At 39.4% G+C, this 27,857-nt stretch overlaps 1 protein-coding gene across 4 annotated transcripts in view; it reads left to right on the forward strand.

Moving 5' to 3' along the window:
• Positions 1 to 27,857, forward strand: part of phkb (phosphorylase kinase, beta) — a 110,706-nt gene that overhangs the window by 28,445 nt on the left and 54,404 nt on the right. For all 4 annotated transcript variants that reach the window (XM_065953174.1, XM_065953172.1, XM_065953175.1 and 1 more), the window contains 7 exons: positions 4,391 to 4,454; positions 8,309 to 8,404; positions 11,379 to 11,576; positions 17,611 to 17,668; positions 19,501 to 19,578; positions 22,816 to 22,974; positions 23,407 to 23,501. In XM_065953174.1, the coding sequence (XP_065809246.1) occupies positions 4,391 to 4,454; positions 8,309 to 8,404; positions 11,379 to 11,576; positions 17,611 to 17,668; positions 19,501 to 19,578; positions 22,816 to 22,974; positions 23,407 to 23,501 (748 nt within the window). The remainder of the gene's footprint in view (positions 1 to 4,390; positions 4,455 to 8,308; positions 8,405 to 11,378; positions 11,577 to 17,610; positions 17,669 to 19,500; positions 19,579 to 22,815; positions 22,975 to 23,406; positions 23,502 to 27,857) is intronic.

A 27,857-nucleotide genomic window follows, 5' to 3' on the forward strand; every position in this document is an offset into this window, starting at 1 on the left:
CATATATAGTAGATTCAGTGTTTTTTTCTGTTAATAAGTCTTAGAGGTAGCGTATTTATACCATTCACCACACTGTACCAATATCAGGAGCTCGCTCTGCATCATACATCATACCGCTAAAAGTACATCAGGCAAGGTTTGACTTTTTCAAGTTTCTTTTTCTCAGCAGTATCAGATGCTATTTAAATAATAGGACAGTAATAGACTCAGACATCAGATATAAAGATATATATAAATGTAACTCCAATATGTGTTCCCCTTTTGTTCAGCCACCATACCAAATTTATTTCCACTACTATATGGGAGTGTCAAGTTTGACCTCACATGCCACGTGTCGACTTTACATTTCCAGCCAATTACGCCTATTCATATTTCAATTCATGCCACCGTGTTTTTTTTTTCCACTATATGACTTAACCAGAGTATTTATTTAAGTTCCTTAGTTAGAAAAAGGTATCAATAGCCTGGCTCGTGATCAGGTTAGCCCCTCTAAAGAGCTGAATTTAACTACCTGGCCTTTTTGATTTGAAGAGTGAAGACAGTTGTGGACGCTTTGGCTCTGAGTAGAAACTTTGTGAGCATTGAAAAGTGAAGGAAATCCATTCTAAAACAAACAACAAGCTGACCTCCTACAAATAAGCTGTGCTCTACGAAACGGAGCGTCAGAGAAACACTAATACTTAAACATAAACTTATTTTTCTAATTCAGTTATTTTGTTGGGACATTTTTAGCCTTTATTGGATAGGACAGCTGTAGAGAGACAGGAGATGTTGGATGATGTGTATTAAAGGGGCTATGGACAGATTCAAACCCACTGCAACTGCGGAGGAGGACTAAAGTCCCCGCACGTGGGGTGCACACTCTAACCACAGTGCCAAACTCCTGCCCCCAACATATAAAACTTCTTATTACGATTTTAATCCCCAGCTCTGTTTGTGTTGGAGAGAAGGAGACCTCTGTCAATAAGTCTGCTCCCTGTAAAATTCTTATAAGCACTGACTCGGTTTGTTAAGTTTACAGCCCACCACACTGTCTCTCCTTCATTGCGCTGCGATAAAGAACCCATCTTAAAAAGTGTTGTTGTGTTTTTTTTTTAGACAAATACCTGATGTGTGTTATTCAATAATGTCTTCTTTAAAGTGCATAACCTCTTCCTTTCTGCTTGTTGAGAGGAATACCATACTGTTAGCAGAGTCAATTACTCAGCAAATTGAGCATGTTTATCAAAACTACACCAAAAGTAATTGTGGAGAAAAAGACTTGATTGATATTAATATTGATGGAGAAAACTTTAATGACAGTCGCCCATTGACACATACTGTATACACACATGGTGTGCCAATATCAATCAATCAATGTCTTTATTTGTATAGTGCCAATTCATACAAATGTTATCTTAAAACACTTAAGACACAGCAGGTGAAAGACCTTACTCATTGTTATGTAACAAGGACCCAACATTAATCCATCTGAGCACAGCATTTAGTGAAGTTACAGTGGCAAGGAAAAAAACATTTCTTTAAAGAGGCAGAAACTTGGGCAAAACCAGGCTCATCTGCCAAAATGGTGCTTGGATTGAAATATGGGATAGATGCAGGAAGAAGAGCAGAGACAAACAGAGAAAAGAGGGTGGGGGGCTCCATAGCAGCAGGCCTTCTACTTTTTTGTTTTTTGATTTTTTTTTTCTCCAAACTTAAGACATTTTTTAACTAGAGCCTGCCGGTGAATGAAAGGTCAACTAAATACTATTTGCGTAAAGAAAAAATAATTTAAACAAAGTAACACAATTTCCAACATCTTCTTTTATTAGTGCAGAACAAATGTGAATCCTTTATGCTATTTCTTTGCCCTCCAACCAAGCAGAAAAACTGCAGGTGAGAGTGAGAGAACGTGACGCAGCCATCAAAACACATATAGTATTGGTTTTGTATGTTGAGGTGTTATATGGGGTCATTGGGTCAATATTAAAGCAGGTTGAATTAAAGCTTACAAGATCTCAGTCAGTGAGAATAAAACTTAATGGACCAACCATCAAGTCTATTCACCAATATCAAGATGAAGATATTGGCCACATGTTAAAACCCTTACACTGTTTTTAGCCAGTGAATTCAGATTGAAGTGAGATTTTTTTTTTGTTGTAATATGCTCCGAACTGATTTATCTTCCAAGGTCGAAGTGGCCTCCCTCTCCTTCCTCAGTGTCCTGATAAAGATCCTCAATTTCTGCCATTTCTTATCTCTTTAAAGCTTGTTTCTTTTTTCTTTCTCCAACAATCCAAGGCTATTGGCAGCAGCTTGCCAAGATGTCCTCGAGAAAAGATAACTGATTCGATGTCTTCAGCTTTTTTTTGTATTTTCTCCCCTTGAGGTCTTGCTTAGGATTTCCACAATTAGTAAACTAGCTTATACATGTAGCAGTGTAATACCATTTAACATGCTGGATGCAAACAATGAAATACAGCAGGGGCAGATTCAGAAGGGTAAACAAGATCTGTCTAAACGATCAAATTGAACAGTCATTTCTAGTCATGGACTGCCAGCGGGCAGAGTAAAGGCTTTTTGGAAAATGAACAGGAAAGGATGTGATTTTTGGCAGAGCATCCATTTGTCCATTTCAAATCAAATGAGTCATTTAATGTGCTTCTGCCTCATGTTTATAATTACACTCAGTAAAAAGGGTGGGCTGGAGCGGTGTTATTTAGAAGAGCTTATCTAATCTTTTATGCATCTGGATTTCTATATATATATATATCTCGAGCTTTTGTGTGTAAATGGGATTTTATTTGAATTGTAACAAACAGGACTGCGCTTACAAGTTTATGAATATTTCAATAGAATCTGTCCCTTTTTGTTAATCTTCAGCTGTATGCTACCATCCCAACTATATTGACTTTGTATCATTATTATCAGTAATCATTCACAAACCTGCCAGATCAGGCATTTTAAAGGTAGATTACAAGAAGAATGTGACATTTTAAACATCAATACAGCAGAATCCAAGTATATCCTATGTGGTGTTTGCATCATGTTTACATGGACAGGACGGCCTTGAGTATGAAGCTGTTTAAGACACATGTTGGGAAAAATGAATGTTGGTGGTAAGATGACAGAGATATGAGATCTGTTTTGGCAACATGTTAAAATAAGATCATAGAATGGATTCATGTTGATGGCTGTACCTCTCTTATTTCTGTGGCATTATTTTGTTATTTTTGTTATCTCATGCTAGGAGATGACTTGCATGCTCTGCCTAAGTGCTCTGTACCTTTTTATTTTTTATTTTTTTGGTACAAGATGTGCTGCATTGTTTTAAAAACTGTTAAAAGTTAATAAAAACTTAAGTTACAAAAAAAAAAAGAAGCTGTTTAAGACAAGGACTAGAGAAAAGAAGAATAACATCACTCACTTACTTGAATGTAAAGTAAGCATTTTTAGATCACGGTCATTCTGTGTCAATTCACATTCAATGTGACGCTACGAGCTCACTAAACAGCTAACATTAGCCTGCTAACACAACAATGCAGGCCACGGGCAACTGCAGCTCAAGCAAACAACTATTTTGTCCGCTGCTCATGATGTACTCAATACCACCTCAACTGGGATATGAACTTGTACATGAAAACACATTTACTCAGAATGTTATGAATGCTGTTGTGCCAGTTTGTGCTAGTTTGAGTCTAAAGCAACATTTTCATCATGCCACTCTTTATCTCAATCTGACATCTGAAAGTGTTGCATCATGAAGCTATTTTGGTTCAGTTTCCTGTACCAATTTTGTTCCCTCTCTAAGCGTCATATCTCGTCTAACACTGTACAAAGGCGCTGACAGCCTGGCTGAACAGTTCTGGCCGTTTTGCATGGAGGTTTAAAGAGAGCTCTTCTCCAGGCAGAGTTAGCCAGACATCCTCTTCTCATCATTGATTCCGGCTCCTCTAATGGTATTGAATGCATTTGGATTTGTCAGCAGATCTATTGCCAGGCGTCCCCAAGTTCCCTGCAATTTTTCTCCCTCTCCTTGTCTTTTCTCAGAAAATCTTGGCGGGGTAGAAAGGGAGAAGCAAAATGACAGTGAAATTGATTCACATTTACTGCGTTGCAATCATAGTAGCCAGCCAGTGTGAAATTCAGTATAAGGTTTTTATTAAAGGGATCCATTATCTACTCTACAGTCGGAGGAGTGTTCAGCTTTATTGAATCCTAACAGATAGCACTTTAAGATTTGAAGTGATTTTTGTGTTTGTATTTTTGGGTGGGGCCTCTGATAATTGAACAATACCCATGATCCCTATCACTGCCTCCACTACAGAATCATATGCTACGAGATATTCTTTCCTGGTGCATCAGTGTTGTCTAATGAGCTTCCCATATGTTGTGTTTCTCATCTCTGCAGCTCCGTTGGCCTGGCTAAAGCTGCTCTGGAGGCCATCAATGGATTCAACCTGTTTGGAAACCAGGTATTTAAATAATTCACCTGCTCCCTGCACATTTCATCCTCCTCCTCCTCATACGAGTCCCAAGACTAACATGGTTTAATCACAACGATGTCACCTGGTGCAAGATAGCATTATAAATAGATGGCCTATTTTCTAAATATACTCAGCAGCAAGCCCATTACATCTCCATGAGTCTGTGTGGTATGTTTGGTGTTTGCAGTGGTGCCAACCTTTTCAAAGAACGACGTGCCTAAGTGTCTGAGTTATGAGAGTCAGTGGTTGATTTATAAAATCTGCAATCATCTACAAAGGTAGCACTCTTTAGCTGTGTCCCAGTTCAGGGGGAGCATCCTTTGAAGGACCCCGCCTACAGAGAGCCCAGCCTTTGTGTCCTACGTAGACAGCTCAAGTCAAACAGGAATGAGACGGTCTGATCAACAGAGGATGTCCTTTTTTTTGTCACCAGCTGTTTCCACCCATATCCTATATTGTTACCAAATGCCACTCCTGTCACCTAGCAACCTCTACAGGAACTGGTTAACATAACCAACAGATAATGCAAAGTTGAAATGCCCCTTTGGTATTTTAAAAATATTTATCAGTAGATTTGCAATTGATTTGAACAATCTTCCTGCAGTCAAAGCGTGATAGCCTACTTGGCTGCTTGAAATTCGATCATCTTGTTTGAAGTGTCACGCAATGAATCATGGCTTATGTTGGAACTTGAAGGATGTATAAGGTCGGACACATTTGGTTGCACATGCTTTACCCTCAAATACCCCAGAATCCATTAAGGGCTACTCTATGTTTCTTTCATGTTTGGTTGATTGTACCTCCTTTACCTTCACATATCCCAGTTTCCATTAGGAAATACGTTCCTTTCATCTTTCTTGCTTTTTTTTTTAAAAAGAAGAAAAAACATTCATTACACCTTCTAATGGATTGGAAAATGATGGCTTGCACTTAGGGAGCCTCCTCTGTTATTATCTTTTCTCCTATAGTACCAAAGCCAGCGATGGCTTCTCCAGGCCATCTAATGCATCTGAACTTGAAGTGTCTTTTCTGATCATCGCGCGGGGCTGTTAGGATGGGTGTCTGTTGAAGTCGCAGTTTGTATTTCTCTTTTGATCAGCTGCAAAATGAGGGGTTTAACTGTGCCTGGGAATGGATTTTCTCATCGAGCTCATCTTGTTGAAGGAATCAATTTATGGAGGTGGCTGCTTTATGATCCATGCTGCTGTGTGGGGCTTCTGTAAGTGAGTGTGTGTTTGTGTGTTGTTTGTCTGTATGTGTGTGTGTGTGTGTGGGAATGGAAGTGTTACAACCCATCCAGTTGCTTATTAATGATCTCTATCAATCTCGATTCCCCAACTGACTCTCATCCCTCCAACATCAAATGTAACTCCCCCAGACCCTTTAGCTAAAACCTTCACTTGGCTATGAACTCGACTATCTCATTTCACACCAGCGGCAGACTCTTGTGGGTTGTGTCAAATTTAGCCTTTGCACTCGATGAATGGACACACGGCATTCAGTTTAATGAGCCTTTTCACGACGCTGCCCAGTCAAACCATGCATGCTAAGATAGATTCTAGGTGTGAAGAAATTAAACTTTGTGAATTATATTGATCCAACTTTGAAGACGTGTCATTATAGTTCGGGACCATCACATCATTCACACCCAATTAATACCTGGAGGATGTAGTTGAGCGAACAAGCACCTATCTCCATCCAGCATCTCTTGTGTGCATTAAATAAGGTTTACTTTTATCTTCTGACATAAATCCTTGAATTTAAATGCTTGTATATCAATGCACAGAAAGACATGTCAAGTCTGTGTATCATTATGTTATTTAGGTTATTATCAGGGCTATAATTTAATCGACATCCTGTCACCGTTTAATAGCCATCCATAATAATAGCAGCGACATTGATGGTTTTATGGTGGAGATTATTATGACATGTTATATGAAGTCAGCTTTTTATAACCGAGGGAAGTGGGCGACCTCCTACAAGACGATGGAGGTAATATGGAAAAAAGGGATAAAAAAGGAAATATATACTTCACATTTCTATTACCATTTGATATTATTACTGTAATTATAAAAAACTGAAGGCCATAGTGTTCTTAGTTCATAGTTCACTTATGACTATCAAACATTAACCGGGCATTTAATAGAAACCATTTTTGATGTCTTGCAGATCTTGAAGTTTATCTGGAGTAACGTTTAAGTAGCTTATGTGTTCAGCCAAAGGAATCTACAGAATGAACTGGAGTTTTTTTATTTTGTTTTTGTTATAGATTTTTGTGTTGTGAAACACACATTCAATTTTATGTAAAAAATGTTTTTACTCCCAGGGTTTTAACATAGAGGTATTGTCAAAGGGGATGTGTCTATTAAGTGTATGTGAAAGTGCACTTTAACATTTAAAAATGTTATCACTGTAAAGCCGTTTTCACACATACACTCCTGAAAATGTCGAGAAAATTTCAGTTAGACTGCCCCTGAAATATTTCTGACTTGATGTAAAAAACAAAAACAATCTAACGACAAAAAAAGAACAGATAATAACCTACTGGGGAAGAGAAAACATAATGAAACAGTTTTCATTACGTGTATGAAGTACATGTATCACAACGATCCTATGCATACAGTCTTTTTTTCGTGTGCTGTCCAAAGAAATAAATGTCACCACCCCCCTCCCATTGGTTGAGGTCAATTTCCTGCTGTGTTCACACATCAGCTCACCCTGATTCATGTAGAAAATGTACCATGGGACTGGCAGGATAAAGTCCAGGTAAAGTCAGGGTGAAAAATGTGGCTGGTTACGTATGCACACATGCAGCTCAGCTCGAACACTTCAGGAACTTTTCAGGAGTTTGATGCCGATGTGAAATCGCTCTTCGGTGTTCAGAATTTGAAAAATATGTAGCGATTGTAAAAATATAATAGTTCTTCATTTCATTTCTATGACTTAACTAAGATGATTTACCTACTTAAAAGACAGTTTGGGCTTCATTTTAATTATAATGACAAAATAATGACTCGTTAGACATGCTTAGGTTTTTTTTACCACCTGCTACTATTACTGGAGAAAAAGCTTCCTGATACAGAGCCATTTCACTGACATGTCGCACAGCTGCATACATTGGTGGCCAGCAATCCACTGCACTATGCAAATTGCGACAGGAAAGCTTGCTGATTTGACTAAAAGCCCTGGACCGATCTGTTTTTGAAGGGGGGAAAAAATACACTCTGGCAATATTCATACATAATGCATTTGTCTTACATTAGAAACTGCTTAGTAGGTTGTAGAAGTAGCTCTGTTGGCTTTATGTAAGCTCTGATGGATGGATGGATGAAGTGCACTGGACCTGCTTTTTAGCACCAGAAAGGTTTGAGGATCCCTTCCCTTATGAAGTGTAAGCCTGAACTGCTCGCCCCTCCCCTGAACGAGGCATTTAAGTGCACTGGATGAACGGGTTGCATTGTATTTGAAGCACTTCATTTTTCTACACGGGGACTTTTGAAGCGAGAGGATGACTCTTGATTCTCTGTTGTTGGAGCACTCCCACATTGTGCTTCAAACACATGTGAAACCCAAAAATATCGGCCCAGATTTACAGCCAAAGAGTGTTTTGAAGTGCGGAGGTGTTAGCGGGGTTGGCAGGGGCTTTAAAGTGGACTTTGAGTTGTTTTAGCCATTTCGCAGTCAAATGTTTTTTCCAAATAAAAGATGCAGGAGCTTGTGGTGCATTTTCTTGTGGGTGTTCACATGCAGAAAAGGAGACTGTGTGCTGTTTCTGTACCTGTAAAAAAGGTGAATAGTTCAGCCCTAACTGTGATGTTGTCTGGATATGTTTTTCTCTGCAGGGCTGTTCGTGGTCGGTGATATTTGTGGATCTGGACGCCCACAACAGGAACAGACAAACGCTGTGCTCCCTGCTGCCCCGAGAGTCTCGCTCACATGTGAGTTAGCCTACGAAGCTCCTGAAATCACTCAAACAGTACTAAACCTTACATAAATAAAGCATAGGAAATAGTAAAGTAGTGTTAAAATGCAAATTGCAGGTCAGAATTTGAGACATCTCATAGGATTAGGAATATATTTTCACAGTTATACATGCTGATGCAACAGCTTGCCAATTTTTTATTTTATTTTATTTTTAGCAGAGGAGCTTCATGCATTGTTCTACAATCAAAGGCTGGATAAAATTCACATCACACACTCAAAATGTAGGCCTCTGGATTTTGGGTTGAAATATTTAGGTAGTGAAAATAGTTACATAAAATATTTAAGTTGAGAGTCTCATTAGAGAGTCTCATTATTGGCACTTAAATAGAAGTGCCAATAAACTGTCGAAAGTATTAGAAAAGCTGGATTCAGTGCAGCTGAATTTGAAGTTCAGACCATTTCTATGGATTTTGTTGGCTTGTCAGATCACTTTTTTTTTTTAAATCTCTCTGGCTCTGCACTCTGAAATTGTGGCTGTGTACAATACTTTATTCTGATTAGCCGGTTACGCAAAGCATCAGTCTGTTATTCCTCGACAGATTACAGTAATGAAGAATAAATCACAGTTTCCAAGAAAGGCAGACAGTTGCTAAGGACGCTACTCTTATCACAGAATCAGGAAGACTAACTGAAATTATATCAATCCAAGTAAAGACTAGGGGTTTATTTGAAGTCAGTCTGTTTAATGTGGGAGAAAAAGAGAAACAGGAGGATAACAACAGAGGAAATAGCTTGAAAGATGCATGAACTGCAGTCAATGTCAAAGGAATCTCAAAAACTGAAGATGGCACATAAAGTAAACACAGAACGTTATGTGGTATGGGATACTGAAGTGTTCAAAGACAGGTGAAAGGATGAGAGTGTCAACAGACTCCAACAGTGACTAGCTGTGTAATAAGAGAGGAACCACAGACAAGACCTAGGGGTCTGCCAAGGGTTCCTTATATAATGTTCAGAGGAGAAAGCAGTCCTTACACGAAACCTTTTTTTTTTCTATTGGTCATTAAATGTAAAGCTATTTTTTTACCAGGGATATGAGCCTAACCTACTAGACGATTGAATATCATCAGCCTCTCTAGTTGACACCATAATTATTGGTTGGTTAAATTAATCATTCATATATTCACATAAATGAATTAAGTGAACAACGTTAGCTAAGATTAACTTTGGTGTTCTCTAGGCTATGAGTGCAATGCTAAATGAATACAGTGTAGTTTTAGCTAGTACATTATGACAGAATAAAAGAGCTAAACTTCCCTGATGCTAAATACCCAATCACATAATAATAATAAAAATACATTTTATTTATAGAAACTCAAAGACACTGCACGTTTGTTAAAGATCAGAACAGTAAGAACAAACTAACAAACATTACACACAGGTCATAAAGACAACAACATACAAGCCACAGATAAACAACACACATCACAATCATACATTAAAAGCTCTTTTAAAGAGGTAATTCTTGAGTAGGGATTTGAATGTAGATGGGTCAGTGCAGGGTTAGATGCTGTGTGGAGTGAGTTCCAGAGGGAGGGGGCAGCTATGGAGAAGGTTTGTTAGAGTTGCTAATTATATGTTAATAGATGCTGATGTGGTTTATGACTTTCAGAGGCTTTAAAAGAATTTTACACATCAAGCAAACTACTGCCTCAAACTACATTTGAGTGAATACCGACAGGTCAACCGTGCATTTCACTCATGGGGCTCTCATTACACTACTCATATATGTGCTTTTGAGGATTCTGCATTGAAATGTAAAAAAGGGAAAGTAAGAGGCGGCTGCTGAGGTGGTGGGAGGTAAAGCTGAAAAGGGAAGGGAACATTTTTTTTTTAAATTACATGGTACATGGAGGAAAATCATTCCCTTCCCTCTGCCCCACTGCTTGCAGACACTTAAATGATCACATCTCTCCCTCTGTGCTCTGAATAGCCGCCATCAGCTTGCGGGAAAAGTAGTGTAATTAGACGAGCAGAGTGGCATTATAGCTGCATGAGTATAGGAGCTGGATGGATGGAGAACAGGAGGGATAAAGAACCGACTTGCTGTAGAATAATGTCAAGATAACCAAAATATCAATATAACATCTTTCTCTCTTATGCTATGCAAGGGATTGGAATTCAATATACAATTCAAGACACATTCAATACCCACAGGGAAGGTGCTCTGCAAGCTGATGGCCCATTTCAGCTGCAGCTGCCGGGGATGTTAACATGTAGATTGTAGCTGTAGCAAGAAGCCGAAGAATAAGAGGGGATTGGACTAGACGGAGCAGCATTTGGCTCCTCTGTGAACTGTTTACAAAATATGAAAAAGATTACAATACAGAACATGAAGCTGTGCTGACTACATTTTATATTTTGCACTGAAATCTAGACTTCAGCAAGCATTTGTCTGCAGTCAGGATGGACTTCAATAAACAGCAGCTCTTGAAGCGCTGCAGTCTTTAAATATTGTGAAAACATTCAACACTGTTTGCATTGAGGTTGAGGTTTAATAGCTGTCATTTTAATTTGCTTAATAGAGTAAACTAAACTAAAAATGTAATGGGAGAATGAATGCCAGTTCATAATGATTTGTTAAGCTTAATAACAATATTCATTCCTCATGATTGTTCCAACTGAAATTTAGTCAGACAGACTTTGATTTGAAATAAGGCTGCTGTTTTGTGCAGCTCATTAACAAGACATTCCCCAGCTGGGGAAAGGCATCTACACCTGCCAACTATATTAGCCAACCACAAGTATAAGTGTATAAGTGACTATGGGTAGGACTTCCAAATTTTCAATTATTTTAAGAGCATAGTCAGTTCAATCCAAGTTAAGTTCTGGTCAAATACATATATGAAAAGTGTGTTTTTTCATTACCCAAATGCAAGTGTTTGATATCCATAAAAATAAAAAAAGTAAATATTTTCTCCCTGGCAGAACACAGATGCAGCCTTGCTTCCGACCATCAGCTATCCTGCCTTTGCAGTTGACGATGATGCCCTCTACAGTCAGACACTGGACAAGATAGTGCGCAAACTACGAGGCAAATACGGCTTCAAGCGATTTCTCCGAGATGGCTACCGCACAGCTAACGAAGACAAGAATCGAAGATACTACAAACCTGCTGAAATGAAGGTGGGTGCTAATATCACACCAAAGGGATTTCCTTTAGTTTGTTTTTCCATTTTATTTTATTGATGCTATTTCACCAGTATGAACATTTTTATCATCTCAGAAAATCAGGAAATATACAAAATACAAATGTTAAAGTAGAGCAGTTGAAATAAATATTAAATCCGTTAAATGTATTGCTTGCAAAGATTACGTAGTTGGAACAAAAAATGAGGGATCCAGGATAGATCCCTGGGGAACTCCACAAGATATGAAGAGAAGCATTCATGGCTTTTTCCTGAAATGGAAACGCTAGACAGTAAAGAGTAAAGAAACACATTTTTGTTTTTACTCAAGATGTGTGTTTTTCACAACAAAAACTGATTTCATAAAAGAGCTTATTATTTTTAACAACAGACTTTCACCAAAAACATCGACCATCTGATGGCTTGCAGAGACATCTTTCTATTGTGCTTCGGCAGGACTTTTGCATGCTTCAACAAATTGCTAGATGAGGCTTGTAGTTGCAACAAAATCTCTTTTTGTAAAATAAGATGGCTTTTGGTTGATCTTCTCTTGAGTAATTGTCATGAATCTGAGAAGTTAGCCTTGGTGCTGAAAATTGCAATAATCTGAAATGACCTCTCTTTAATCCAGCTGCTAATACTATACAGGACTTTAAGGCTCAGAAGAAGCAATAAGTGTTTAACTACAATCTTCTTTCAGGCTCAGCCTGCTCCTAGTTCTACCAGCATCTGCTGACCGATTTATTGTGAAGGAAACCCTCGCCAGAGAAGTTCCATAACTTAAGACTCTTGATTGCTCCTGCTGTAATTTGCCTCCCATCTACCAACAGCAATATATCTGAGGCCACATCAGTAAATACTTCCTGTAATAAAAATGCAGAGCAGCCGGAGGAAACTCTGCCAGGTGGTAGAATTACACCCTACACTAAATACTACTTAAGGATTACCATTTTCCATCAATAAATATTGAAGCAAACTGCTGATTTTTCAATGATAGAATACTACACTTAATAAAACATATTACTAGGGCTCCCCCTTAAGACGACAAAGTGTAAGTTAATGAAAGGGAGTGTTAATTGAAAACTTCTTATTGGTAGTTGTAAAATCATAATTTTTTAACTCAATCCAGGAGCTGCACGTTGCCTGTTGTTTGTACGTCTGTAACAACAATCTTTTGTATGAACATGGCGTTGTTGGGTTAAATGTCCATGTTACGTAGTCTTGCAGTTTTGTTATGGGAAGTGAGTCTTTCTTGTGTGTGAGTTTCAAAAAAAGTAAAACATGTACAGTCACATAAGTTATAAGGCTAGTGTAGTGTTCTTGATAGGCTCAGGTTCAAGAATATAGGTTGTGTTACTAGTTGCATGTTTTGTTTGCTGCACTGACAGAAAAAAAGCACATTTCTTATGCAAGATTACTTCAACCCTACAGGACCAGGGTGGTAATGAGCAGCTAGGATCCAGACTGTGTAAAGAACAGTAGCCTATTGCACCAGCTTTGTGTCAGTTCTGTTTTAACTTGGGTACAAAGCCCACACTAAACTCTACCTTGAAACTAGTTAGTTTGTACCTTCATTTGTGTTATTGTTTGGTTGCACCATGGAAACGTAAGGCATATCTTAACTAGTACAGCATATCGTCTCTAAACTAAACTAAATCTTGATGCAGAGCTGATGTTTTAACTTAACGTGACATTTCAGTGAAAAGCATTCGACTTCTGTTTACAGCCATAAATCGACAAACAGCTTAAAAATGTAGGAACCCCTATTTGAAATCTGACAATGAATCATGATTATGTGTTAAATAAAGCCCACACCTTCTTAATCTACAGCTACAGTAAAATAACTAGGTATAAGACTTAAGCTGTTCCTTAATGCCTATGTTGGAGCAATCACAGCTGGTGAAACACTTTAAAGTAGTGCGTTGACTCTGTCTGTAAATCAGCAGCTGAAACCTACTACAGAGATCTCCAATCAATGGTGACATGGGTCAAAGCTTTGGTGGGAGGTCGAAGTACAAACACATTGACAGACTCTTTGCTTTTTGTTCCAACTCATTCAGAACCATCAGTGTTTTTCCTTTAGCATCGTAGTCAATACGCCACTGCTTTGTACGAGGACTCAAAAATGCACGAGTCAGATATATTAAGGTTATTAGAATGTTGTTTTGTGTGTCACTGTAATGTAGCACAGGGTCATTGCCAACTAACAATGTTGCTAAAAACAACTATTTACTTATGCCCCCAAAACCAGCTACTGTATGTAGGTATAGAAAATAATAGCATAGACATGTGGCGACTTGTTGATTGTTGGCTTTAATTAAACCTTGAGTTGAAAAGGAAAATCTGTTGTCGGGACAGACCTACATATTATAAAACACACATAAATAAGCAGAATATTTAGTTCTTTGATAAGTGAACACACTGAGGTCTGAAATGTCCAGGGATTATCGGACATAGTGTGAGCTCTGCCTGGAGAAAACGCCGTCTCAGGTGTAGCAGGTCTCCTGTCAGAAGACATCGAGTGAAGCTGTTGTTGGTGCTTAAGAGAGAATTCACTGCACAGACACTGCTCGCCCTGTCTGTTTACCATTGACAGGAAGCAGCAGCCTGTGTGATAGACAGTTTTACCAATCAGTCGAGCTGCTCAAGCACAAAACCCCAGGGAGCCCTGCATGTTTACAGCCTCAACAGGCCAAAAAGCACAGGCCTCACTGGGTGACTGCCTCAGCTCTTCTCTTTGACTCTCTCTCCCCTCCTCTGAATAAACCCTCCTCTGCTTCTGTACCTCTTTATGCGCCTTCTTCCCTTTCATTTTCCTCTCTTTCATCCGTCTCTCGCCTCCTGATAGCTACTAAATTGCTTCTCATCTCTGCTGAAACACAGTTTGAATTCATGCCTACCTGCATAATCACAGGGTGCAGACATTAACCATTTAAAGGAACACAGTCGAGGCCACGGATGTCGCTGTTTAGTGAAAGTGAATGTAGCTCCAGCTTTGTGTCAGCTCAACCAGCCATTTGTTATTGCATTACAATGTTATCTCTGTCATCTTATATCAGTGTGGAGATTATTGAAAAAGATGAGGGACAAAGATAGTAAGGGCTAATGACGTTTACAGATAGATAGGCTAAATCACATACATGCTTCGTAATGATGGATTTTAGAGGTTAATAAAAATCAAGCTGACCTTGTTCTTTTGTCGTGTTTGTCCATATATGGGTGTAAAATAAAAAGGGCTCATTTGTACAAAAAGAGCTAATATTTCTTTGGTGTGTTTGTGTTTATCCTCCTTAGGTGAGCATAAACAAGAAACGATTGAAATATCTGAATTAATAAAGCCACATTTCCCTTGACTGTCTGAGCGACATGTGACCTGTGAAGTCTTGAGCATGGGTGATCTGTATGTGTGTGACATGACATCGATCTATAATAGGATTTCTGGCTCAGTAAGATTCAGAGAGTAATCCTAGAAGTGATGGTGTTCATGTCAATTCAAGTGTTTCTTCCGGAAAATTCACTGCAACTGCTGCCACACGCTGGCTTTTGTTTGTCTGTGTGCAGTCGACTGAAACAGCCAGACAGCGACACAGTCACAATTCATTGGTTACTCATCAGCTCGAACAGTCAGTCAGTCAGTCAGTCAGTCAGTCAGTCAGTCAGGGCTTGGAAAGTGGTGGAAATGTTTAAATAAGTTAAAAACCTGAATAATTTGGTGGACTAACATAAATAATATCTCTTGACACAGGGAGCCGTGGATGGTTTGATATATTTATGCAACGGCCTCCACAGTGATCAGCTGTCAAGCCGTCCGAACAACCACTGGAGGTTTTGGAGCCTTGTCAAAACACCAATTGAGCCAAAATATTGTTAAAAAAATAATTTTAATACTCACTATATTGAGAACCTTCTTTTAGTGGCTTATAGCGGCCCGACACCTTACTAAGACAAAGCATGTTCATTTACAAAGCATTGTCCATATACAGAGAGTGTTATACATAAATACAGAACATTAAGAACAATAAGAGCACAAACATAAATGTGTCATAAAGGCAGAAATAGGATAAAGAAAATACAAAATACATATAAATATTTAAAAAAAAATCTAAAGAACCATGACAGGAAAAAAAGACTTTAAAATATGACTTATATCAAAATGTCTTCAATGAGTCTTTGCTTTTGTGTCGTTTAGTGTCGTCTGGTCTTCTTCAAAATATTGGTACGCGCTGCGTGCCGACTTGTGCTCTGAAGTCACTGACGACAGTCTTACCTTCCAGACAGACACTAAAGGCACTTTCACACCTGTTGTTTGGTTCATTTGGTTCAGACAAAAATAACAACAGATGTGTTGTTACATTTACATATTAATTATACAGCTTAATGTTCAATTGAAGCTCATTTCTCTTGGGGTCAGTAAAACTCTAAAAAAGTGTTGTTGTGATATCACATGGAAAATATGTGTGCCACTTTTTGCCTGCTCTTTGGAAAAAAAAGAAATAAGACTGAGACACAACAAACCTGCTTCAACTCATTTTCACTGCCTGCTGTGTGAGGGGAAAATGCTCACTATCACATGCTGAAAAGCAAACTTACCAATTGGTTTGCAAAAGGAAAAAACACAGCGATGACTCTTTTGTTCTACTTCACCTGATGGGCACAGCGTACATTATCCTCTAACGTCACACTCGGGTTGTGAAGCCTTTTTAATGTCATACTGCTGTACTCTGGGTTCGCAAATCGTATGAGCGTTGGGAGTCAGACAAATTGTTCTCTTTTTCCTGCAACTGAAAGGAGAGTGGCTACTTTTAATGTGGACGGGCGTGCAGCCATACTACAAGATATAACCAGCTATGTCTACTTCAGAGCTAACATTACCATTAGTTATCTGGCTTTAGTTGCCTTAAAATACATTGAACTAGCATTACTGTAAGCTAGCTAGCAGTACCCATAGCTGTGAATTTACTCCTTACTGTACTTATGAATTGTGTAGAACAACATCAACAAATGATAAAAGCTAGCCAGGACATGGTTGAATGCTAATGTTAGCTGTTGTGTATTAACTATGAAATGTGTTGTCAAACAGTTTACCTTGATGGTCGGATGTCCAACCAGATTTTCACAATAAATCGTCTTTACGGTTGCAGCACAATCGTCAAGCAGTGAAGTAATACAGACTTTCTGGATTCCAAACGTTAACATGATTTCCAAACTTGCAACACATTGGTGCGATAATTAAACAGCATGAGAGCCTCTGCATAAGACAGCGGACAAAAATGGCCACTGTATACATGATTATATACAGGTATACAGGTGATTATAATATGCACTTGGTGGCATGCCTTTGTTTCATTTGTCAAGATCAAGTGTAAAGACAACTTACAACAGATCTTAACGTTGATAATGTATCAGTGACTTTTCCTTGAGTAATCAAAAGTAAAGGTGTAAAAGTGACCTTGGGCTGCTTTTGTTACTCCCTCCTCTGATTTGTCCTGCAATCTAAATATGGATGCATCTGTGCAAGTGCCTGCCATTTTTGTACTTGAAGGGGAAATGGCATATTTGAGTGTATTTGTTGTTAAATTGCTCTCTGAGTCAGCTTGGACCTCCAATGCAGAGGTGGGCAGTCTTTGTGCATCGATGTAAACTTTTTATTTGTATTCTACCATCTGGTTTTAAACAGAGCAGTGGATTCTCTTGTTAGTGTATACCCACAAATCCATCTTTCTCCTGGTACGCTTCATGTTTTTGTCACTATCATAAATTCGGTGACATCTCAGACCTTCAAACATCCTCCTCATTGCAGAAAAACAAAACTCAAAAATGACCTTGCAAGGAAGTGTTATTATTCCTGTCTGTTCTGTTAGTTTTCATTCACAGTGTCACGTCTTCTATACCTTCTCCCTATACCATGCTTTCAATATTCAGTGCTACTAAAGTTCAGCCATCCGCTGCTTTTAAGTCTCTGTGCCTGTCCTCTCTTTTGATGTGAAAAAGCAATGATTCCCTTCTCTCTCTCTCTCTCTCTCTCTCCACAGCTTTTTGATGGAATCGAGTGCGAGTTTCCAATATTTTTCATCTACATGATGATTGACGGTAAGCCTTGTTCCATCCATAGCTGCTGTTATGATGCCTCCAGTGGGTCATTGTCAAGACAGAGGACTGACATGTACATTCAGATCAAATTACATTTTTGTGTTTGCAGATTTGAGACGACTTTTATGTGACTTCCAGATGTGACTTTTAAACCTAAGAGAATTGTCAAAAATGAAGTATAAGTTGTACTGTATATAAAAAGTGCATACAAGCGTTTTTGTTTTCATCAGCCGCATGGCAATTTTTAGTCTACCGATGCTTTGAGGAAACAGCTTGATTTAGAGCTTGCTCTCCTGTCTCTATCATAACATACTAAAAAGTCTGTGCAAGAAGTTCACCTCGTAGTTTATTTCTGTACTGGTCTCTGAACAGCATTGCCTTAAATATGACATTACATTTAGACCTACCAGTCATGAATAGTAATAGGCACAACTCAGATATACTGTAGTGTTTTTTGATTTGTATTAGTTACTGCATGCATGAGAAGGTGGTAACAAAACCCCAAATCATTCCCAACCATCATTGTAGTTCCTCTTGCACTCTGTGTGTATTGCAGGGTAGGGGTTTTCCATCAACTACACTAGCATCCAAGATTCATGGAGAACTCTGAAAAAGTGAAAACTCTAGCAACACTATTGTAGAGCTTTCACAAATACACACAAAACCTTCCAAAAAATGTCCCCAAACTTTTGGGGTTGAGCTGCAAACGGACACATTTTTCACTCTACTCTATCTGGGATTCTTCCTGCCTGTTCCATAGGAAATCTTCCGCGTTAAGATAGGATGAGCCGATGTGAGAATGCAGCAGGAAACTTTTAGGAAAATGTGAATGAGAGGGGGTAAGATGAGGTTTCTATCCTGCTGCCAGTGCACGACCAATGCGATTTCTGTGCACATAATGAAACTGCTTCATTATGTCTTCTGTTCTCTGGTTTGATGTTCTCCGCACTTTGTGTTGATATTGTGATTGTCTCACAATTGTCACAAACTAGCATTGAAATAAAGGCAAAACTTGTCTCCAAAGCATGTTATGCGATGTTCACAATTTCTGGGTTGCTCTCTTTTACGTCATATCTTGCCTCCCGAGACCCTCCTCGCCCCTCCCATCTGACAGGGGAAAGTCTCTTGCTGTTAAGTGGATATCTGAACAAGCTATAGTCAGGAATATTTAAGGGCAGGCTGCCTGAAATTTTCTTGAAAAGTGAATATTTGAAAAAGGCTGTAAGGAACAACTTAATGGTCAGACCGCCTCTATGGCCTCCTCCTTCTGAAAACTTACTCTAAAAACATATTTTTGTAGATTTCAAATGTGTGTTATGAAGCACACATTATCCTCAATCCCTGTATGCTCAAAATTAAAATGACATCACAGATAAATCATAATCAAGAATGAAGGGATGAGTTGATAACTGCAGAAATGCAGTGGTTTAGAATGTGCACATGTACTGCAAACATGAGAATGCAAACACAAATCGAAAAAGAAACCAATATATTCAGTGATATACATACAGACTGATGCCACACACAAGCAGTCAGATATGTACAGCATTCAGATACATACAGCACAGATGAGGAAACGAATGAACACACATATATGTATGCAGTCACCTCATACATCTATACATACTGAATGTGCTGCCCCATTCTGCAAATTATTACCATGTTCTAACACAAACTGTTGGATTTTTGGAATTTCTATTGTTGAATTTAAATGTTGCATTTTTCAGCCACTGACTACATGTGCCAAAAAGTTTAATATTTAAGGTTTAAAAATAGTCTCATTAATAGCATGTGTGTTTGGGGTGTTTTTTTTGTTTTCTTGTGTCTTGCAGGAGTGTTTAGAGGAAACAAAGCTCAGGTCAAAGAATACCAGGAACTGCTTGAACCCATTATCTTCCAGTCTTACGAGGGTGAGTAATCACTGAATACACAGAAACACACACAAACACAAACACATGCAGGCACTGAGGAATAAGTGGAAATTAGGAATGCACCAATACATCACATCACATTACATCAGTATGGTTAGTTCTGGAACTTCTGATCCTCTGTTCTCATCCTCTCTAGCAATGAAAAAGTTTCTCTTATTAAATCACATCATCCATATTCATGCACCGCGCACTGTGACCGAGCGTCAAAGGGGGCGTTTCGTTCAAGTGAACTCGTTCTTTCCTCAAGAGCGAAGAGGCTGGCTTCTATATCCACCTGCATGCGCCGCTGCGTGGGGAGACAGTCAAATGATAGGGATGTCAAGAGATTGCAGATTATATTGGTGGGTTCATAATAGATCAGAAGTAATTGGAGTGTAAGAAGGATAATGATGTGAGACTGTGCTGACTTACGGACGTCTCCATGGTGTCTTTGTAGCGCTTGCGTAGGAATTAACAAAACTCCTGTTGTTAATTGGCTGGGTTTGAAAGGATAACACAGCAGTATTATTTCTCTTGATCCATTAATATCATTGGAAAGTCTAAAATCCAGAGGGTATTTGCTGCAGTCAGGTGCTGCAAAATGTATGCTCCGCTGCAGATAACTGGACCTCCCACAAGTCCCAGGCTGCCATTGTTCTGACGATACACAGACACATGCAGGGTGCACCTCTGGGAGACTCTAGTTAATTGGCAATGTTACCTACAGTTGATCTCAGTTTGCTTCTTCTTTCTTATGCTTGAGGGTGTTTTCACACCTATAGTGTGTTTGCTGTGGATCTGAATCATGGACCGATTGTTACATTATGACCTCAAGTTTGATCCGTGATCACATGGGGACATTTACCAAAATGTTGGATTTGCTAGGAAAATGCTCTCTAATTGATCACAGTTCCTTGCGGTGAAAATCACAGAAACAGAGAAGAAGATGCTTCCTGGAGCATTGGTCGAGGTCAGTTCATGTTCTTACTACAAAAGAACCGAAGACCAGAGTCCAAAAGAAAGCGGACCGAGACCCACCTCTTCAAGCTGTCTCGTTCAGGTTGTTTGGTCCACACCAGGGATCGATTGGTGACATGGAACCTTTACACCGGCGTGATTGAACCGCACTAACTTGAGAAACAGATTTGAGTTTGTTTAAACAGAACCAAACAGGTTAGATGTGAAAGCGCCGTGAAATACCTTGGATTTATATTGAGTTTCACTTAAAGATATCGGTAATAAATAATTGTGTATTTGCGGTATACACATGACAACTGGGGCTGTCTCATATAGAAAAACATTCATGATTTTTTTTTACCCTTTCTACATGTACGTTCAATGGCATAATGATGCACCTGAAGTGTTGAAAGTGTAGCCTTATTAATGAATTTACAAACATGTAATATCCCTTAATTACTCAGCCAGTAAGTCTGCAGCCTTCTGTGTTGAAGCGTTGATTTTATTTGAATAAATGTTGGAAGAACTTGTATTATATTTGGTACTGATATGTATACTCCACTGAGGATAATTTATAATAACTTTAGTGCTTCTTGAGTTTTCTGCTTCTACTGCCACCACTAAAAGCCAAACCTTAATTTGTCCATTACTTGAGAGTATACCTGGAAAGCTTTCACATTTCACATTCCCATCAACCTCTGCTGCATGAAGTCCTAATTAGCATCCGAAAAACTGCTTGATCTTAATGTGAACATGGGGAAGGACAGTCATTCCCCAAAGAAGTCAGCATGTTAGAATTGCCATTGTGAGCAGGTAGATGTGACATTAAATGAAATGTACAGCTTTGCTTAGTTACAGTCAGATAGAGACCACAACCTGACTTTTCACTTTTCTTTTACGAGCATCGACTGACTGCCCTTCACAGCCATCCTTAATGCTTCTATTTTGACCTTTTTCTCTGAAGATGGTGTGAAATAAAGAATTAGAAGAAGACAGTGAGAATGGAATAAAAAGTCAGGATGGACAGATAAAAAAACAAAAAAAAGACAAGATCACTGAACAGCCCTCTTTAAACACAATCAGAAGATTAGCCACAATGTTGAACATGTGTCTCTATAGTGGCGGGCTTTTTCTAACTGTGTGTCCTAATTAGTTTGCTGCCTTCACTGACTTTAACGACTGCACCTCTAAATTCTTACTGAATTGGCAGAAATAATTTCCCCAAGCATTCAGGAACGACTCCATGGCCGTTTATTCTCTACTCATGATGGCAGATGTTTGAAAACACACTTTTGGTTCTCAAACTTACAATAGCTGCATCTCTCTCTCTCTATCTCTCTCTCTCTCTCTCTGTCTCTATCTCACTCTCTCTCTTTCTCTGTCTTTCTCTCTCTGTCTCTATCTCTCTCTCTCTCTCTCTCTCTCTCTATCTCACTCTCTCTCTGTCTCTCTCTCTCTCTCTCTCTGTCTCTATCTCACTCTCTCTCTTTCTCTGTCTTTCTCTCTCTGTCTCTCTCTCTCTCTCTCTCTCTCTCTATCTCACTCTCTCTCTCTCTGTCGCTCTCTCTCTCTCTCTCTCTCACTCTCTCTCTCTCTCTGTCTCTCTCTCCCTCTCTCTCTCTCGCTCTCTCTCCCTCTCTCTGTCACTGTCTCTCCCTCTTTCTCTCTCTCTCTCTCTCACTCCCTCTCTTTCTCTCAGTGTCTCTCTCTCTCTCAGTGTCTCTCTCTCTCCCTCCCTCTCTTTCTCTCAGTGTCTCCCTCTCTCTCTCAGTGTCTCTCTCTCTCTCTCTCTCAGTCTCTCTCTCCCTCTCTCTCTCAGTGTCTCTCTCTCCCTCTCTCTCTCTCTCAGTGTCTCTCTCTCTCTCCCTCTCTTTCTCTCAGTGTCTCCCTCTCTCTCTCAGTGTCTCTCTCTCTCTCTCTCTCTCAGTCTCTCTCTCCCTCTCTCTCTCAGTGTCTCTCTCTCCCTCTCTCTCTCTCTCAGTGTCTCTCTCTCTCTCCCTCTCTCTCTCTCAGTGTCTCTCTCGCTCTCTCGGTTTGCGTGAGTCGTCCTGGTTCTATAAAAACAGTTGATTTTAGCAGTTTTCAAATAGTGATTTCAAGTGGTTTCACCGATACAGTTGTTATGAAGGCAGATTTGTTTTCATACTAAACATGAAGATAATCTTCTTCTAGATATTTCTTTCATCATAACTAGAGGAGTGTGGTTCAGATTCATCTCTCGTGAAGAGTGAAGATAAGTACACTCACACACTCAGCTCGTTCTCCTTGTCTCTCCTCCAGGCCACGCTGTGATCCCCAAGTATTACTACGTACCGGCTGACTTTGTGGAGGCGGAGCAGAACAAGCATGGAAGCCAGAAGCGTTTCCCTAGCAACTCAGGCCGTGACGGGAATCTCTTCCTGTGTGGCCAGGCTCTGTTCAACATCGCCAAGCTGCTGGGTAAGAGTGTGTGCGTGTGTGCGTGTGTGCGTGTGTTGATACTCTGAATCCACACAATCATTCTGCTATATTAAAATGTGTCTACAAGTTGAGAACAAAGCTAATATGACCTTCTTGTTATAGATTTTTTAAATAATTACACCTTTTTTTGCGTATTGCCATCAGAAAATATAAAGAGTGGTCAGTAATAATATAAATTAGCTTTTCATCATTCAATCCTATATATTTTGTGTGTGTGTGTGTGTGTGTGTGTGTGTGTGTGTGTGTGTGTGTGTGTGTGTGTGTGTGTGTGTGTGTGTGTGTGTGTGTGTGTGTGTGTGTGTGTGTGTGTGTGTGTGTGTGTGTGTGTGTGTGTGTGTGTGTGTGTGTGTGTGTGTGTGTGTGTGTGTGTGTGTGTGTGTGTGTGTGTGTGTGTGTGCGCTCCCTTCACAGTGGATGAGCTGATCAGCCCTAAAGACATTGATCCTGTCCATCGCTATGTGCCCCGCCAGGATCAACGCAACGTCAGCATGAGATACTCCAATCAGGTGAGCTGTACTGTAACTCCACTCAATGCAGCACCTTTCATACGAGCATGCAGCCCGAAGACCTTCACAAAGGAACAACAGACAGGGAATAACAACAGAAATCCACATCGATTGTTCAGCTAGTATAAAACTAAAATAAGAGAAAAGAAGGTCATCAATTAGTAATGAAAGAGATAAAAGGAATAATACAAATGTAAGTCAGAAAAACGCTGAAATAGTAATATTAATATTAGCAGAAGGTTGAAATCCCGTTGACAAAGAGTGTCCTGGCCTGAGATAGCATCATAAACGTTTCCTAAAGAACATACAACAGACCAGAACACAGAGAAATAACATCAGTACAATAAATATGCAGCATTAGGTAGTAAGACATGTGCATGTACTTGTCAAGTGATCCTGCTTTTAAACCCTTCAGAACTAATACAATCCTCAAGTTTAAAGTAAAAAGGGAGTTACAACAAGTCCTGTGACTTCCTGACATGTCTCTGCTCTCATTTGACTTCAGCATACTTATAATTTACAACGTGTCATCTGGAATACTCATAGACACTGGAAAGATTTATTTTAAGTATAATGTAGCATTCAAGTACCCTCTGTTAAGCTTTATACTTAGCCTCGTAAGAAAACTCATGATAAAAAAAAGGAAATCTGACTGCCTTTAAAAAAAAAAAGAAATGAAGTATCACTTAGTAGAGTCAGAGAGTGTAGGCAGTAACTGCCCACTCACCATGAACAAGTAGTATTTGTTCTCTGTTATCAACTTAGTCTGTGTATGTAAGAAGAAGAACAAGTTATGGGTAAATCCAGACATGTGATAAACATTTCTGGGAGGAATGGAGTTGTTTCTCTTTTCTCTTTTTTGCGTCACCTGAAAATCTTAATGCTTGTTTTGTTTTTTTGAGGCTGTTCTTTTACCTGCTACACCCACGGTTTCTTTACCGTGGCTTCTGGGCCTTGAATGGGGAATTTTAATTTATTGCAGTATGCAACAGACTGAATTTGATGTTGAGATGTCTCTTTATTAACGGCAAAAGCAAAAAGGACCATCAATGACTTTACTGAGAATAAGCAGCACACTGAAGAAAGCCTTTATTTTACATTTCCACGGAAATATTCACAATAATTGATATATTTGACTGTTCAAAGGAAGCAGGACTTTTCTTTTTGTCAGAAAACACAACCTACGCATGTAATGGTCAAGATCAGCAAAGATGTAAGATGATAAGATGTACTAGTTTGTACCCAAGGGGCAACCTTTGGTGTTGAAAAAGGAAGCAGATGCGTGCAAAATCCTGCAGTTTGCCCGCTTGAGGCTGATGCAGAAGCACCAGAAGTTACATACGGTGTGTTAAAAAACCCAGATTTTAAAGCAGAAATGTACATTATGTTTACAGCCTGGTACAAAAAAATCTTAATAGGTCTAATCAGCTCATGCCTTGATCTGCAAACACTGTATGGGTGGATGAAGGATAAGCATTATTTAAAACAAGGTGAATAGCTGACGTGATTGACAGGTTGGTGTGATGTAACGGTTTGTCAAGAGGCTTAAAAACTTGCCTCAGCTCCAGCTCTCAGCCTGTCGTTAGGTTGCCTGAAAGTTAGGTGAAAGCATTTCCAGCATGAGACTCCAAAGCCCCCTGCAGTAACAGACGGATGTCGTCACCCAGTCTTCGTCCATTCACATTTACAGTCCACTGGATGTTAGTACCACAGGAGGCGCATAAATCTACACAAACCAAATGTTCCTCACAGGAGCTTTAAAATCCTCACTGGAAAACCCTGGTAAATAAATCAAAACAACAGTTACAAACATCCAAAACAACTTATGTGACATCTGGAAGACAAGTGCAATTAAGCATTCCCAGTATGGTGAACTAAAGATATGACAGATCAAGGTTAGTAAAGGAAATATAATTTATAAAGGAGGTGCTAGCCACTTGTATATAAAATAAGCACTGGCATCTATTGAAGAAGTAAACCACTTCATTTATATAGCTACTGAGCTGAGCTTGATATTTTGGATGTGTTCATTTCCAGTTCAGAGATGTTTGTTATCTGTAAATACTCCCCTGCAGCAATGGACAGATAACTCATAGGGAGTGAGTCTGCATGTTGATTAATATTATCTCCCACAGTATCCATATTTACATGTACTTTATGATATAGAGTGACAATGAGCTGCAGGTCTGAACTTGAACTTGAGTTATGTCAACTCACTTCCCTTTTCCTTGGAATAAAGGCATCTTCTGCAAACAGCACCTCATGCACAGGCTTTGCTATCCTTCACACAGCTCATTTCATTTTACAGCTGGCATAAGAATCCGAGTGGAGCTGACTTTACCAGCTTTCTTCATCTTTCTCAATGTAGTCTTCACTAACAAGAATCACAGGAAGCTTCTGAGCCTTGTATAAGGAAATCACATCCTGACATCCCTGTTATTTTAGCTTCAGTCTAGCCTATGGCATAGCAAGAGCAGATATAGTATGTGCATAAGCCTCTCTAACCCCTTAACACACATCTATAAAATCTCACTTCTGCACAATCCAACCACCAACTCAGCCTCAGGCAGTTCTCCCAACAAAAATAAAAGACAAATATCCTACTCCTCAATTCTGCTTCCTACTTTTTTTTGTGTTGTCCATGTGAGCTAAAACTTTAATTACTATTCATCCATCACCATCCAACCTGCAGAGGCCTTTTTTTTTTTTTCTTTTTTTTTACCTTGCCAGAGGCCACACTTTCAAACATGGATTAAACCCAGTTCTTTCCCTGCACCAACTGCCTCTGAATGGCAATCATGTCTGAGGTTTAATCCATACCTGAGCGCTGAGGCAGCTCTGAGGATCGCACAGATTGAGGGTAGAGATATACGTATACAACCGCCTGACGTTCATTCTCTTTGCTTTACAGTGTGGATTGAAAAGCCACATTCTGCTTCCTGTATGTTGAATTTGTGTTGCCTTGGCTGATGCTAGAAACAAGGCTCACCAGAGAGAATAGGTCTGGAGGGGTAGGATGAAGGACAGACTGAATCAAAGGGAGAAAGATCAGCAGCAGAAAAGGAAAAGAAACAGAAGAATGAAGCAAACAAAAACCAGAGTTCAAAAGCTACGAGTGAGTCAGGAGAAAAAAAACTTTGCAAAAAAGGCTGAATAAGAGGGATGATCATGCGTCTAAGAGGTACAAATGTCATTAGTTAACCCTCAGGGACATACCAATATTGTTGAACACATAAGAGGCCTGCTCTGCAAGCGACTAGAAATGTGAATTTCCTCACTTAAAGGTTTTGACATTTACCAGCCGTGAAAAGACATTTCTCATCTGGCCTTCTGCTGTGCTCGGTTTAAAAGTGGGTCTACAATTTTAAAACTCGTGCAGGGAGATATTCACGGAATCGCTCCTTCATTTCTGTCACATCCTGCAGTTATCTTCATGCTGTGTGTAAGTAATCTTTGATCAGCTGTTATGTTAATTAAGATCAATCAGCTCTAAATCTTTATGGGTACAACTTATATACTGAAGTCTTATTTTTTTGTAGACAAGTTTCTGAATAATTCTTCAAAATTGATTATGTTTGATACTTTACAGATATCAACTATTTGATTGTGTCGCCATTATGGTGCTTAACTGTTTCAGCTGCTCTCTTGGTTTTTATGTATTCTTAACATGAGTGGGGTGTTTGGTGGTCTTGTGTACTGCATACTTTGGCATGTGTAGTTTTTAATTATATTTATTTGTATTTTGTCATATTATCAGATAAGCTTCCTCTATCCTTATGGAGGAAGTCGATCCTCCACATGCCTCTTTCAACAGCACAAGCGCCTCCTCTGTGGAGCGACTACCCCTAGTTGGAGGGGAGGCTGATGTTCCTCTGTAGAAAAACAGGATGAGTACATGCAGCCCTGTTGTGCTAGTAGCTTTGATTTCATGAATTCAACTTCTACACTAGTGTGCAATGTAAGCAGAGCCTGACTCCCCTCAGGTAAACTGCATATTTAGTTGAGATTACTTTTATCACAGTAACACTGTGTTCAAACTGGATTTGTAGGCAGCGTGACAGCTCACACTGAGCCTAGCCTCTGATGGTAGAGGCACTGCTTTGACAGCACCCCCCGTCAACAAAAGCCTTTCACGTTTAGTTTGATGTTTTCAGCCACATGAAAAGTGTGTTTGTGACTCAGTGCTTTTACTCCACACTTCCTTTCTGACTAAATGGAAAGCGCTCTGGTTTTGAGGTCATTGTCATGTGGCGCTGTCTATTCGTGTACATATGCAATCTAATTTTGGGCAAAGATGACAAATTCAGTCCTCCCATTGTTGTATCAATGAAAACTTCAGACTGTAATCGTCTATCC

This window comes from Labrus bergylta, chromosome 3 (genome assembly GCF_963930695.1).
Source record: "Labrus bergylta chromosome 3, fLabBer1.1, whole genome shotgun sequence".
NCBI lineage: Eukaryota > Metazoa > Chordata > Actinopteri > Labriformes > Labridae > Labrus > Labrus bergylta.